This window comes from Sminthopsis crassicaudata, chromosome 4 (assembly GCF_048593235.1).
Source record: "Sminthopsis crassicaudata isolate SCR6 chromosome 4, ASM4859323v1, whole genome shotgun sequence".
Taxonomy (NCBI): Eukaryota; Metazoa; Chordata; class Mammalia; order Dasyuromorphia; family Dasyuridae; genus Sminthopsis; species Sminthopsis crassicaudata.
The window spans coordinates 353948128-353963912 of NC_133620.1; the positions used below are offsets into that span (position 1 = coordinate 353948128).

The window sequence follows — 15785 nt, forward strand, 5'->3', positions numbered from 1 at the left end:
ACTGGGTGGGGCTCTCTCGGGTAGGCGGAAGCTAAAGGGTTAAGGCGGATTTGGACTTTGCTTCTTTGGAGAGGTGGTCAAACAGGAAAGCGCAGATGGCTGCAGGGTAGCCAACTGGTCCAGGTTGTGGTCCCTTGGTTGGGAGGAGGGCGGGAGAGGGTTGGACGTGGAGACGAAGCTTTCAGCATTGGAGTGGGTGATGGAGAGAGGCGTGTCCTGACAGGATGGCTCCTCAGCTGGAGCAAACAGCTGAGTGACCAAGGTGGGCGGGGTCCTGGAAAAGAAACCCAAGCGTTCTGTAGTCTGTGCCCTCTGCCTTTGCTTTCGCCTCTGGAACTACTCAGGCCAGTTAGTGGACGGGGGTGGGGCTGTCTTATCAAGGGTGAGCAGGCGGGTGGCGGCGTTAGCCCGACCCTGGAACAAGAGCTGCTCACATTTGCTCCCCTCCTTAAGGCTGGTGCGTTAGCTCCTTGTATTGGGGAGAAGAACCTCTCTATTCAGAACAAGAGTTTATTTCTCGGAGAAAGCGGGGAGAGGTTGTCCGCGGTGAGGGGGAGGGCGAATAGCTGTGGCAGATGAGACGGAGCGGGTCTTAGGAGGTGGAGCCTGAAATGAAGCAGGTTTAGCTGCAGCAATAACCAATCCCTTCTTGGCTTGCGCAGGGGGAACGTGAGAGCACTGAAACCCCGAAGGGGCGGCCTGGGGTGGGTGGGAGAGGGGTGGAGAATAGGCGGAGGTTAGGGAGGGAGCCCCCCAACAGAGGGGCCTGTAGGAAGGGCCAGAGTGGAGAAGGCGGAGCTCCGGAGCAGGATTGCTGGGGGCCGGGGCTGAAGCCCATTGCAGGAGCTTGAGCCCAAACCCGAGTGAGACTCTCTGAGCTAGCGCAGTTCTCTAGATATAGAGCCCAAAGCAGAGAGTCCTGCCAACCTTGGCTCCTGGCCTCGGTGCCATCAAACCCTTTCCTTCCTCATGCTGGCTTCCCCTGCTCCGGAGCCCCCTGTTCCTATGTCTCAGACCGAGGCGGACCTGGCGCTGAGGTCCCCGCCGCCTCCAGCTCCTGCCGGGGCTCCCCGCCTCGGCCCGGCACCCCGGCGGATGCGTCGCTTCTCCGGGAAAGGGGAGCTCCGACCACGCTCCACGCGTTTCAGCCGCCGCAGTTCAGTGGACCTGGGGCTCCTAAGCACTTGGTCTGAGCCCGCCCCGCCCCTCCCTGATCCCCCGGGCCCTCCGGATTTAAGCTGCCCGGGCTCCCCCAAGTCTTTACAGCCTAACTCCGGGCAGCAGGCGGAGGGCGCACCGAGCGAGGGTCCTGCAGGGAAGCCGGGAGATCTAGGGCGTCCGGAACTCTCAGGGTCGGGGGGAGGCCTGGGATTCGGGGAGATGCTGCAGAGCCCCAGTGGTGTGGCGCCCGAAAGACTACGAGAGCAGGAGGAGAAGGAAGATACGGAAACGCAGGCTGTGGCCACGTCCCCGGACGGCCGCTATCTTAAGTTCGACATCGAGATCGGACGTGGCTCCTTTAAGACTGTCTACAGGGGTTTGGACACGGATACTACGGTGGAGGTTGCGTGGTGCGAGCTGCAGGTGAGAGTGGGGAGGCGGGAGAGATGGGACTTGAGTTGTGGCAGAGTTCAGAGGACGGTAGCAAATTGCTTACAATCCGGGGACACCGGCACTCCCCCTCCCCTCAGCCCCCGTGGGAGCTTCGTGGGCCAGCTTCTGCATCTAGGGAGTGCAGCGGGCAGAAGCCTAAGTTTGTCTCCCTGCCTCTATCCGACCCATGGTCCGCATAGGGGGACTGCTGGTCCGATCGCTCCGGCCAGACCATAGAGCCAGACCCACCGAGAGAAAAAGACGGGAACGTGCCATGGGAATTCCTTGTCCCTTAGCGGGATCCCCCCGATTTCCACTTGTGCTTTAGAGCAAGAGAAAGGACCAGAGGAGAGTTCGTCCCCCAGTCCCCGCTGCTGGCCAGAGCTGTCCACACACAGCGGGTTAGGACTGATCCCGGGAATCACTTGCTTACTCTCCCTCTCACCCCAGTCAAAGATCCCTTTTCCTCAGCGCCCTCCTTGGAGGTCACTGGAGGTCACGGATGCGGAGTTGGAAAAGTTCGAGACCCTGGAAGAGTCTTCTCAGCGCAGGGCATTTAGCTGGACCTCGGAACGATATCTCTGAGAGTTTTTAGGAGTAGTGAAGAAAGGGACTCTATGGGAACTTGTAGAACCCATCGCCTCTAGATTGCTTCTCTGGCAGCATGGACCCAGGGAACCCCCCCCAAAAAAAGATCCTTGAAGCTTTAAGCGAGAAACCAAGAACGGGGATGCCGTGTCTTGGGTTGGGCGTCGGAACACCTTCATTCTTTCTTCGCCCCACTGCCGTCCCTCACCCTCAGGTGCGGGTCTGGGCTGCAGAGTGGGAGTCCTGGAAGGGTGTGAAGTCGCTCGCGTCTCCTCCCCCGGTCCCCTTTCAGACTTCACTACAGGCTTGAAGAAGAGGACGCTGTAGTTCCCAGCCCCGGGGCCAGAGAGAGGCTGCCTAGCCCCCGATACCTCAAAGAGACTGTGGGGGAGGAGGCCGGGGAGGAGTGGGCACCTTGAGGGAAGGGTCCTCCCCTCGGGTCCTGGCACCGGGATGGTCTCTCACTCCTGCCAACGCCGCGCCCTGGGACTAGGGCCAGGAGGAGAGACGGCCAAAACGAGGGGGGTGGAGATGAGGGAGGAGAGACGTGGGGCTGGGGCGAAGAGTGGAGGGGAGGTTGGGGGAGAGACAGAGAGAGGCTCAGGCTCCAAGCAACCTAGCCCAGGAACTTCGCACTCCTCTCTATAATCCAGCCTTGACTCTGGTCTACCCAGTTCCTCTCGTTCTCCTACCTTTCCTCTTCTATCCTCTCCATGCCCACTTTTCCTCCAACGTGCTTCCCCTCCAGTTCCCCCTCTGGCCCCAGGTCGCCCCCTCCCACTCCCACCTCCGGAGTCAGGCACAAAGACGGCATTGAACTCTAGGCCCCTGGACCGTACCACATAAAGGCGCTTGTGTTCGTCTGTGGGGGTCCGAGTACCACGTCGGGTGCTTCTGCGGAGCCGGAGCGGGAGAGGGCGGGCCGGGTGGGACCGGGACTCGGGAGCCTATTGGGCAAGAGCCCCACCCGCCCCCACCCCAGCCCCCTCCCCACCCCTAGGGCCCAGACCTCCTAGAGTGTCCGGACTGCCCCCCCGAAGTCCCATCCCCTCAGCCGCCCCCATTCTGTTCCTCTTGGACTCTGTCGGCCTGCCCCCTCCCTTTCGCCCCGAAAAGGACCCCACAGTTCGCTGCTACTGCTTATCCATGCCTTCTCGGAGTCTGAGGGGCACCCCGTGGGTGTCGGGTTTCCAGCGCCGTTCATTGCCTCCTCCCCCGCCCCCAGACTCGGAAGCTGTCTCGGGCGGAGAGGCAGCGTTTCTCCGAAGAAGTGGAGATGTTGAAAGGGCTGCAACACCCCAATATCGTCCGCTTCTACGACTCGTGGAAATCCGTGCTGAAGGGGCAAGTCTGCATCGTACTAGTCACGGAACTTATGACTTCGGGCACGCTCAAGACGTGAGTTCTGGGACCCTGGGCCAGCAGGGCGCGAGGAAAAGGAGGGATTGAAAACCCCGGGAAACGGAGGTGGGGGAGGATGGGGTGGGAGTATGCTCAGGAGCAACCGGAGGCGATGGGGGACTCCAGAAAGACCTCTCCCAAGGCCTAGTACAACGGGCTCGAATTCTTAGGTGACCCCTAAGTGTATCCTCCCCTCGCCAGGCTCACGCCCTCTTTTCTCCTCCCAGATACCTGAGGCGATTCCGTGAAATGAAGCCTCGGGTACTCCAGCGCTGGAGCCGACAGATCCTGCGTGGGCTGCACTTCCTACACTCCCGGGACCCCCCTATCCTGCACCGGGATCTCAAGTGCGATAACGTCTTTATTACGGGTCCCACTGGTTCGGTCAAGATCGGGGACCTTGGCCTGGCCACATTGAAGCGTACCTCCTTTGCCAAGAGCGTCATCGGTGTGCTCCCACCCTCCCCCTTACTCTGACAATCCCACCTCACCCCCACCCCCCCTTGTCCACTTAACCCACTCTAGACTTAAAGATTGGAATGGTCCCAGAATGCCCCAGCCGGGGAGCCTCATTTCAGACTGAGGAGTTGAAAGGCACCTTGGAACTCCTTGGAAGCGTGGCCAGCTGCAGAGAAATCTAACTCCCGATAAGATTAGAGGAAGGAGGCAAAAGCCAGCCCAGGCCGGATACAGATATGGGGATCAGTCTTAAACTTGACTTTCTTTCCCCTCACTCTCACCCCAGCCCACCCAATCTAATTCTTGCCCTGGTTAGAACTCCATTAGAGGGCCGGGGAAAGAATAGGGACTACCTGTTGATCCCCATTTTGCCCGCACCTAGGGACCCCGGAGTTCATGGCCCCCGAGATGTACGAGGAGAAATACGATGAGGCGGTGGATGTGTACGCATTTGGCATGTGCATGCTGGAGATGGCCACTTCCGAGTACCCCTACTCTGAGTGCCAGAATGCCGCCCAAATCTACCGCAAGGTCACTTCGGTGAGGAAACGGGAGGAAAGGATCCCTCCAGTGCTGCTCATTTCTTACTGCCTCATACCGACAAAGAGATACCTTTCCCCCCCCCCCCTTGGGAAAACAAGGGATCTGATCTTTGTGGCAGTCCTCCATTCTGAAGCTTGTAAGACAATTTAGGAGATGGCGGGTGGGCAACAAGGTGCCGAAGCAGACAGGGTACTGCCCGGGGGGTCAGGAGGGTCTGAGTTCAAATGACCATGGGCAATTCACTTAAGCCTGCTTGCTTCAGTTTCCTCATCTGTCAAATGAACTGGAGAAGAAAATACAAGAATCTTTGAAAAGAAACTCCCCAGTTGCTTGTCTCAAGTTCAGGCATGACTGTCTCCATCCCTTTTCTTCTTCTGCCCAGGGCACAAAGCCTAATAGTTTTCACAAGGTGAAGGTACCAGAGCTGAAGGAAATAATCGAAGGTTGTATCCGCACGGATAAGAATGAGAGGTGGGAGCTGGGAATGAAATTGTGTGAGATACTGAGGGTGGGACAGGGAAAGGAAATCCAAGAAGGGGATAGTGGGGGTGGGGAGAGAAAGGAGATGGTCCCAGCCTCAGCTAACCTGTCCGCCTGCTTTCTAGGTTCACCATTCAGGATCTCCTTGCCCATGCCTTCTTCCGAGAAGAGCGAGGTGTACATGTGGAACTGGCAGAGGAAGACGATGGAGAAAAGCAAGGGCTGAAGTTGTGGTTGAGAATGGAAGATGCCAGGAGGGTTGGTCGTCCTCGAGACAACCAGGCCATTGAGTTTCTCTTCCAGCTGGGAAGGGATGCGGCTGAGGAGGTGGCTCAGGAAATGGTGAGGGGACTGGACCTAAGAAAGAGGGAGGATGGGGGGGGGCAGGGCTGTAGCATTACTGGAAGGCAGGGCAAGATGGGGAAAAGAAAATGTGGATGAGAAATAGGGAGAGGAACAGGAGAGCGGAAGCTGGTTCTAGTCAGTCCAGGAAAGGAAGCTGGGCGGAGGTGGCTGACACTAATTTGGGAAAAGTCCAGGTTAAAGGGAGAATTCAAACATATTCTTTGGTTTAAGTAATAACTCTTCCCCATACTCAATTAGGACTGAATACTCCTTTGGTAAAATTGATGGGAAATTAAAGATGAGAGTTCGAGGTGTTCTCATCCATTTTCTTCTTTTTTATGCTATTAAATATACAATAGCATCATTCATTTCAATACTTGTACATAAAATATATCTCTCTGGGCCAGATGATTTGATATAAAAATCAAACCTATCACATTTTCCCATTTCCACCCCCAGAAGTCCTTTCTACATCAAGAGAAATCAGAAATTTTTGTGACATGAATATCTTCTGAGAAATAATGGCTATGTAAACTTAGTCTTTGCCTACGTAGGCACTGTTATTTTCCGTCTCTTATCAGGTGGCCCTGGGACTAGTCTGTGAAGCAGATTACCAGCCCGTAGCTAGAGCTGTTCGAGAAAGAGTCGCTGCTATTCAACGAAAAAGGGAGAAGCTTCGAAGAGCTCGAGAGACAGAGGCAGCCCCTCCACCCCCAGGACCCCCTCCAGTGGCGGCCACCACAGCTCCTGGTCCTGAAGCTCCCTTCCCTCCTGAACCTGAGGAACCAGAGGCAGATCAGCACCAGCCTTTCCTTTTCCGTCATGCTAGCTACTCCTCTACCACCTGTACGTCCCTCCTGCTACCTGGCACTGGGTAGTCCCCTCTTCCTTTGATCCCTCAGGAAAGGAAGAAATGGAACTGCATTTGGAGACTTGCCACTCAGACGTACTCCTTCCCTGTCCAGCACCCTTCCCTTCACCTGGCCCTTTTCAGGGGAGGGGTGTGAGAATTGGGTTAAGTGACTTGCCTAGAAAGCATACAGCTAGTGAGAGCTAAGTGTCTGAGGCCAGATTTGAACTTCAGGACCAATATTCTATCCACTGAGCTATCTGGCTGCCGCATTCTTGGCCCTTTCTAATTCCCTTTTCCTTCACCTCTCTCCTGCAGCGGATTGTGAGACTGATGGTTATGTTAGCTCCTCTGGCTTCATAGAAACTCCAGACAGAGGGCCCCAGCCCCCTGGAAGGGAGCCATCCAGTCCTGCTGATCCCCAGATCAGCCTGCCTTCGGTGAGAGAGGCTGAGGTGGGGAAAGGGGATGGTAGTGGTTTAAATCTGACTCATCTGTGACTCATAAACCCATGAGCCTAAATGTTCACTCTTACCTGATGCTTCCTTGGAACTTCACCACCCTTGACTTCATCCGTTCCCAATCTAATTCCCTAAGATGTCAGGATCCTTGACTATGATTCCCCAGACCCAGAATCATAGAATGTCAGAATGGGAAGGGTCTGTCCAATTCTGACCGCAAGTACCTGCATCCTTTCAGGCCTTTGCCTTATCCATTCCCCGATCTGGTCCAGCCAGTGACTTCTCCCCTGGTGATAGGTAAGTTGCTGGGCTAGGATGGATGGAGGGTTCAGGGATGCAACTGGAGGAGGGAATTGGGATCAGGGTGCCCATAACTTTCCTATTCCTTCTGTTTCCTCTGCTCTCTCCAGTTATACTTCAGATGCAGCATCAGGACTCAGTGATGTTGGAGAAGGACCAGGAAGAATGAAGAGGCCTCCTGGGAGAAGCCCAAAGCGTAGACCCCGATCCCGCCTACGTGTGACCAGTGTGAGAAAGGGATGATGGGGCAGCTGGACCATGGGAAGGACCAGGAGGGAACAATGGGAGTGATGGTGGGAAGGGGCTGAGCTCCCAGATTATAGATGGAAATGCTTGTTTCTCTCATCTGGCTTTATGGTGTGAGCTGTCACTCTTTCCCCAAATTTCCCAACTGTCACTTAGGGGGTGGGACAGTGAGCTCCATCCCACACTGATTCTGTACCCCAAGGTGTCGGACCAAAATGATCGAGTCGTTGAGTGTCAGTTGCAAACGCACAACAGCAAGATGGTGACCTTCCGATTCGACCTGGATGGAGACAGTCCTGAGGAGATCGCAGCTGCCATGGTTAGGAAGAAGGGAAAGAGGCTTTCATGAATGGACCCAGGATGGGTCGGTCCCTCTATCTCTCTCTCTCTGTCTCTCTGTCTGTGTCTCTCTGTCTCTCTCTCTAGTGTTTTTCAGCAGTATTATAGGCATGGTGGTAGAGAATATTAAGGAATTAGAAGGCATGATCTCTGTCCCTTGGAGGTCACTTGGGGGGGGGGGAATCCTGAAATCCACAAAATAAGGAAAAACATTAGGTAAAATTTAGTGAAGTCATTAGAATGGTAGGGACCTGATGACAATTTAAAGACACGGAAAGGTAGCATGAAAGAGTGGAAAGAGCTCTTGTTTTGGAGTCAATAAGTCAATTAACATTATTCCCTACTGTTAACACTCATTGTGTTAAGTGCTGGGAGTCAGAGGACCCAGTTAAAGTCTCACCTCAGATGCACATTTCCTGTGTATCACTTGTTCTCCTTGGGCCTCATAAACTGATCTAATGAATGATGACTTTTATAGCAAAGGCTGGATTTTTATTTGATCTAATCAGCATTTATTAAGTACTTTCTGCAGGCAGAGCACTAAGCTAAATCCTGGGAGAGATAAAAAGTGTCTCTTTCAAGCTGAGTTTCTCAGCTTCATATGATAGCTGCCTAATAAGGACTGAATTGCTGAATTGAATTTATTGGTATGTTACACAGAGAAAATAATATGCATAAGTACATTAGAGAATTAAACATAAAGGCTTTATGAAGTCTGAGAAATAGACTTTTTTTGTGGTTAAAGGCGGTGAGGAGATATCCAGGGAAGGCTCGGAGGAAGTACAAAATCTGGGCTGAGTAGGAGGAAGGAGGAATAATATTTCAAGTAGGAGGAAGAACATTAATAAAGGTAGAAATGAAGAATGGTAAAGAGGGTGGCTTAACTGTAGCACAAAGCATAATATTGGCCAACAGTGGGAGATAAGGTTGGGGCCGGCTGATTTTGGACTTGGGGTGCCAGGTTCAGGATGTAAGCTGATCAGTAATAATTTTTTTTTTCATGAATCACAGCACCCAGCATTCTATTTTACTTCATCCTGTGGGACGTGCAAAGGAAATATAGGTCATACTCTCTGTCCTAAAGCTTTTACATTCTAATTTGGAAAAATTAATTTTAGAAAAATTTGGATGAACACATAAGGGAGAAGGGAATAGGCATTTATATAGATCTTACTGTATGCCAAATAATTTTTTTGGATCCTTATAACCTATGTAGGTAAATGCTGTTATTTCCCCCATTTTACAGATGAGAAAGCTGAGGCAAACAAAATTAAGTGGATTGAGATCACACAGTTAGTGTCTGAGACCAAATTTGAATTCAGAAATTCTTGACTCCAGGTCCAGCCCCCTATCAACTACAGTACATCGATACCTCAAATGTAAGCCACCGAGAAAAGAGAATTAGTCCGAATCTATTTAGAATGAGCAGTTCTAAGTTTTTGGTAGATTGTAGTGTGGTCGTTCAGAAAAGGAAGAAAGAAGAGAAAAGAGAAGAATCTTCACAAAGAAGAGGAGAGATTAAAGCTCAAAATAGCTTTCTGGATTTGTTTAGGTGAAGGAGAGTGGGAGGCAAGGAGAGAGCAATCCATCTAAAACTGACATGAACAAAGGCACATAGAAATTAAACATAGGGTGTGTTCATGTGCTGAGGGACAGGGAGAAACTAGGACTAGAGGAAAGAGTTGCTGTTAGCATGGATTGGGAAATGGCATTTACATAAATCAGGGACAACCTATGGCAGGTTTTAAAAGCCAGCCAGAGAGCTCTGGAGTTTTTTTGTATTGATATGATCAGCAATAGGGAGTTAATGCAGATTCTTGAATAGGAAAATATCGTGATAGAAGCAATATTTTAGGGGATTTAGTCAGTTATGTGTGGAATATATTAGAAAAAAAAAAGACCAGTGGCAGAGAACTTAACTAAAAAGCTGTTGCCGTATCTAGGCATGAGATGAGTTGAATTTCACGGACATTTTAAAAGAACTGACAACTCAGTGGCAATTTGGATATAGTTCTTTGTACATAGGGCCAAGGAGAGTTGAAAAAAGGAAGGGAAGGAAGAAGAAAAGGGAAGAGGAAAAGAGAGAGGTAGATGATTAGACACATATAAACATACCTATGTGATGTGTATGTATGTGTGTGTGTGTATATATATAAAAAATGTTGAATATTGGGCACACAATAAGGGGAAGAATCAAGGATTAGTCTAGAATTTCTACCCTAGGTGACTGGAATAAAAAAAACTGCCATTAAAGGAAGAGAATTGGATCTCTAGGGAGAAGATTGAGAGGCTTGAGATTTATAGAGACTGAGGTTACATAGTGGAAAGAGGATTGACTGGACCTATAATTTCATTGATAAAAAGGGATTCCCAGAAGGGAAAAATCCCTTTACCAATAAAGATCAGCACCTTTGCAGACACTGAAAATCTTAGAGAGTTGCCTAGGGAACTGAGAGGTCAAGTGACTTGTCTAGGGACACAAAGTCAATAGCAGAGGCAGGGATTTGGGTTTCTCTGACTGTAAAGCACTCTCTGTTGTAAAGTGGAAAGACCACGGGATCTGGAGCTTAGCACAGGGCCTAACACACAGTAATCGCTTAATAAGTGTTCTATTTATCCATCTACCTATTTATATTCATTCGATCAACCTATCGAGCTATGTCCATCTGCCTATTAATGAATCTATTTATTCATCTTTTAATCTATTATCTCTTCATCATCTATAATCATCTATCTATTCATCCATCTATTTATCTACCCATTTATATTCATCTATTAATCCAGCTATTTATGTATCTATCTATCTATATTTTTATCCAAGCTCCTTACTGCCTCTGTGACTTTGCCCAAGTCACTTCAGTTCTTCCACCTCGGTTTCCTCAACTGTAAAATCAAAGGGTTGGATTAGATGAATGCCAAGTTTTCTTCCAGCTCTATGATGAGCTCATTCAATTAAGAATGCATTACATTTGAGGTAATATTTTTGAATAGAGAGAGTCTGGGAATTTACTGGGAGTCACCAGATTAGTTAAAGCTTTGCAAATGGACAAGAGATGGGGTGTAGAGGAAGAGGAGCAGAGAGCCAAAAATTGGGTTTTGGAAGATGCTGATGGTCTGGGAATGGGAAGAGGAATCACTGAAGGAAACAGATCAGGAATAGCTCAAGAGGCAGGAGATCTAGAAGCCGGTCCTATTGAGCCTAAAGGAGAAAGTGATTGAGAAAATTAGGCTGCCGCTAGCAGCTGACCAAGTTGAATAGGATCATCCTTGAGGAAAAATCATTTGTATTTCGCTGCAAGGTTGTTGACAGTGTATTGGAGGTGGTAATGGAGTGAAAGTCAGATTGCTAGGAGCTAAAGAGGAAATTTGTGGCAGAGGGACTAGAGTTTGCCTTGGAGGAGCTTGGGGTGAAAATACTTCTTGAATTGGGTCACTATCCATCCACCCCCAGTCCTTTTCCTCTTAAAACTCTTTAGTGGCCTCTTACTACTGCTTGCATGATAAAAGACAACTCCCTCACCTAGACTTTCCTGACTCTCCCCCTTCTGGCCCCAACTTTCCTTCCCACTCTTCTCTTTTACTATTTCCTCCCTTCCACGTATCCTGTACTCCAGCCAGACTGGGCCATTTCCCTGAACTGACCGAGTGAGTTCCCAACTGCATTCATGATGTCACCCCCAAGTAGAAAGCCCTCCTTTCTCCTTTCCACCTATCCAGAGGAATGAACGGGTGAATTCATCCATCCACATCTGAGCCATGCTTCCAGACGTATTTAAATGCCACTAGTTCTAATCTCAAACCTGCCTCCTTCAGGGACCATTCGTGCGTGCCATTTCTGAAGCATTTCCTGCCTTCCGATCTTTTTGTGCGGGTGTGTCTTGTAATCTTGTGTATCTCTATCTTCCCCCTCATCTGGCATTGGCATCTTATATAGAATAAGACCGGCTGAAATGAGAGTAGTACTGTGCTTGGAAGTAATATTAGGGTGACGCCCAATGCCGGAAGTGTGGGGTGGCAGACGGAATTGTGGATGCAAACTGTGGATGCACTGTGTGACCATAGGCTAGTCATTTCAATATATCAATTTTGTTGTTGCTGGTCAGTCTTTTCAGTCATCTCTCTCAGTGATCCCTTTTGGCATTTTTTTGGCGAAGATACTGGAGTAGTTTTCCATTTCCTCCTTCAGTTCATTTTACAGATGAGGAAACTGAGACTAGTAGGGTGAAGGGATTTGCCAGTGTCTGAGGTTGGATTTGAACTTAGATTTTCCTGACTCCAGGTCCAAAGCTCTATCCACTTCCCCACCCACCTACCCATCAATCAATTAACCATCCTTTGTTAAGGACCCTCAACAGTGCCAGGCACTGGGAATTTGATGACCAAAAGGTAATAGGCAACAACTGGCATTTATTGGATAGAAATGAGGGGATCAGATCTGTGTTTCAGGAATATCTCTGTCAGCTTTGTGGAAGATGGATCAGAAAAGGGAAAGACTTCAGGCAGGGAGCCCAATTAGGAAGCGGTTGCAGTAATACAGTGGAAAGCTGAAGTGAAAGCTTCAAATAAGGTGGTGTCTGTGTGAGTAGACAAACTTAAATTTCCTCATCTGTAGGGCATATCTCAAAATGAGCATCTATGAGTTTATGAATGTAAAAGGTTTTGCAAACCTTAAGAAATCATTTGAATAATAGCTAATAGCTATATTATCACAGCTATTGGTGATATTATGACTATTTATCAGTTCATAGGGTCATAGACTTTGGAACAGAAAGCTCATTTAGTCCAACTATATTAGAACCAGAGAGGTTTCTTTCTGCTCAGATAGTAACTGAGCAAATATTTGAATCTGTGACTCCTGATTCCATCATTCTTTCTCGTGCACCATTATTAAGGTATTGAAGGACGTTGGAAGTGATGTAAGAGGGAGAAGGGATGTGTATTGGGGAACACGTTTGCTCAGGAACAGGGAATGGTATTTGTTGGAGAGATCGGAGCAAGGGTTAGCTACCGAGAGCATAAGAAGTAACGTCCCATACCTGCTAGGCACTCGCGATTGCAGCAAGATGCTTATCACTCAGAGATTTGGAGAAATTTGAAATTTGGTGAGGGGGAGAGGGAGGAGCCCATTCCTCACTCTAATCCATGTTGAATCTCCCCAGGTATATAATGAGTTCATTCTACCATCGGAACAGAATGGATTTCTAGGTCGAATTCGGGAAATTATTCAGCGTGTGGAGACCTTGCTAAGGAGAGAAGGGGGCCCTGTGGAGGCCACTGGAGATGCCCCAGCTTCACAGGTCAGAATTCTTGCCACATCCATAACAGACACCTCATTACCCCCTTCCCTTGCCCCACTCAAGACACATTACAACCCCAAACCCTTTACTCCACAACCCCTTGACTTCTTGAGTCCCCTATTTCAAAGACTGGAGATCTTCCGCTTTGTGACTGAGCTCCCTGTTTCCAGCAGGAGGAGCCCATGATACCGGCTCTCCCTGGCCCCCTCTCACTCCCAGTCAGTGGTATGTACTGAGTCTTCCCTCTGCCCTTGCTGATCCCTATCGAAGGAAGGGGTGTCTCAAGGGAATCGCTTTGGGAAGGTGACCTAACAGGAGTCTGTGGTGGAAGGGAGGCCAGGGATTGAGGGCTGCAGTCTCAACCCTCCCCTTCTCCCTCACAGAGACCAAGAACAGCCCCTCTCTGGAACAGAGAAACTGGACATCCTTTCCTTCCTCCCCCTTGTCACCAGGGTATCCCCTGTCTCCTGGGAGCCCCTTTACTCCAGGCCCTTCCTTCCCCATCCCGCCCCCTCATTTACCTATTACTTCCTCTCCATATCCCCTCCCTTCCTCCCAGTTTGCTTCCAGTCCTTCCCAGTTTCCTATCACATCTTCCCAACTCCCAGGTCTCTCTCCTTTTCCTCTTAGTTCTCCATCCCCATTTCCCCCTAGCCTCTCCCAATTCCCTATCCCCTCCTCTCCATTTCCAAGTCCCTCTTCCTTTTCTTCTGCTTCACCTTCATTCTCCCCTAATTCCTCCCAATCCCCCATCATTTCCTCCCAGTTTCCCCCAAACACTTCATTTTTGCCCAGTTCTCCACCTCCATTTCTGCCTAGCTGCTCCCAGTTCACTCTTACTACTTCTTCCTTTCCTCCAAGTCCATCCTCTCCTCTTCCTCCACCCCCTTCAACTCCCCTCCTTTCTCTGGCTGGTGCCTTCTCTCTGGCTGTGATGACTGTGGCTCAGTCCCTGCTAACTCCTCAACCTGAGCTCCTTCCTCGCCCTTCAAGTCCTCCTGCCCCTCCAGCCAGTCCCCCAGACCCCCTTGTACCGTGTGCCTTGGAGAGTCCACTATCCAAAGTTGAGGAGCCAACTGAGGTGAGTGTGAAAGGGAGGACCCAGGGAGGCTTGGTGACCCTAATCAAGACATTCTTTTAACTGTCCCAATCTTTTTAGGCCCCGTCTAGTTCTCAGTCACTCCAGGGGGAAGCCAGGCTGTCACCCATCACAGAAGGTGAGACCTCTAATCTCTAATGACTTTGCCCTGTCTTGGTCAGCATCGAATTAATTCCTCCTCTTTCCCTCTCTGGACCTTCCCATTCACAACAGAAGGGAAACCACAGCTTGTTGGGCGTTTCCAAGTGACTTCATCAAAGGAGCCAACTGAACCTCTTCTCCAACAGCCCATAGTTCCACCTCCGGATTCCCCAGAACCTTCCACCCCTCTGTTGGCCCCTGAGAGTTCAGACACCGAGGACAGTGCCGGAGGAGGGCCAGAGACAGGGGAGGCTCTAGCTGAAAGTGATCGGGCGGCAGAGGGACTGGGGCCTGGAGCTGAGGGAGAGGACGGGGAGGAGAGGGAGCCATGGATGGGCACCAGCCCTACTCCTCCGAGCCAGCCCAGCCCAGTGTGGCTGAACTACACCTACAGCAGTAGCCATTGTCTGAGCAGCGGGGACTCGGAGAGCAGCGGGGAGGATGAAGAGATCTGGGCAGAGCTGCAGAATCTCCGTCAGAAGTGAGGGGAAATGAAAGAGAGGGAAGGACTAATGGCGGGGGGCAGAGTTTGGGATGGGGGTGAGCCTGCTCTCATCATCAACCCTCTTGCCCTGTTGTAGACACCTCTCTGAGGTGGAGACCTTGCAGATGATGCAGAAGAAAGAGATTGAAGACCTCTACAACAGGCTAGGGAAGCAGCCCCCACCCGGCATAGTGGCCCCTGCTACCATGCTCTCTAGCCGGCAGCGTCGCATCTCCAAGGGCAGTTTCCCCGCCTCTCGTAGAAACAGCTTGCAGCGGCCCGAGCCCCCGCCCCCTGGTAAGGCACCCCAGCTCCTGCTTCATCAACAAGAGTCTCTTCCCCAGTTTCTTTCAGGCCCTGAGCGTCCACCTGGGTTTGAATGGCATTCCCCATCTCCTCTCTCCTGGTTCCTCTCACTCAGTATCCATCCTTTCTCCAGGCATTATGAGAAGGAACTCTTTAAGTGGCAGCAGCACTGGCTCTCAAGAACAGCGACCAAGCAAGGGGGTGACATTCGCTGGGGATTTTGGCAGGATGGTGAGGGGGAGCTAGGGACTGAGGGCAGAAGGGGGGAAGATACTGGGGGAAACTTCTACCCGAAGATTTTTCCTCTCCCAAGTCTCTTCAGTCCTTTCTCTTTTCCCTTTAGTGAGTCCTGAACCGAAGCAATGTGGAACCAGGGTAGAGCTGATGCCCTCAGGACCTGATTCTTGATCACTCTAACTCAGAATGCTACTCTCCAAGATGGACTGGTGATGTTTTGGCAAAGACTTCAGCATTTGTTATCCCAAGTTACTTGGATTTGAATCCTCCATCTAATACTATGTGACCACCTGCAAGTCACTTTTAACTCTCTGTGCCTGTTTTTTTCATCCGCAATAATAAGGGTTATATATGTCCCTACCTCACAGGGTTGTTGTGAGGACCAAATGAAATGCCTGCATAATGCTTTGCAAATCTTAAAAGTGCTATATAAATATATAATTGTCAGCTATTACAATTATCACATCCCAGGAATAGGGAGAGAAAACCAGGGGAAGAATTTCTTTACCCTGTCAAAAGAGGCAAAAATTTGTAAAGCATTTTGCAAGCCTTAAAGCACTATATACATGCTAATTATTACTATTAAAAAAAAAAAAAAAGGCAGAGGAAGAGACTG

General features: G+C 50.2%; 1 protein-coding gene across 7 annotated transcripts; it reads left to right on the forward strand.

Moving 5' to 3' along the window:
• Positions 1 to 780: 780 nt before the first annotated feature.
• WNK4 (WNK lysine deficient protein kinase 4) lies at positions 781 to 15481 on the forward strand. 7 transcript variants are annotated; one of them, XM_074261638.1, is made up of 19 exons: positions 788 to 1590; positions 3407 to 3579; positions 3810 to 4030; positions 4424 to 4581; positions 4967 to 5055; positions 5190 to 5406; positions 5991 to 6255; positions 6578 to 6699; positions 6959 to 7017; positions 7131 to 7248; positions 7469 to 7585; positions 12765 to 12902; positions 13073 to 13127; positions 13286 to 13983; positions 14062 to 14119; positions 14215 to 14623; positions 14724 to 14923; positions 15066 to 15163; positions 15276 to 15481. In XM_074261638.1, exons 1-19 carry the CDS (start codon positions 970 to 972, stop codon positions 15276 to 15278), a joined length of 3819 nt encoding a protein of 1272 aa, XP_074117739.1. In that variant the 5' UTR covers positions 788 to 969; the 3' UTR covers positions 15279 to 15481. The 7 variants fall into 7 exon arrangements, with proteins under 7 accessions (XP_074117746.1, XP_074117739.1, XP_074117740.1 ...); XM_074261639.1 differs by having other exon boundaries at positions 13076 to 13127; XM_074261641.1 differs by having other exon boundaries at positions 788 to 1584.
• The last annotated feature ends 304 nt before the right edge of the window (positions 15482 to 15785 follow it).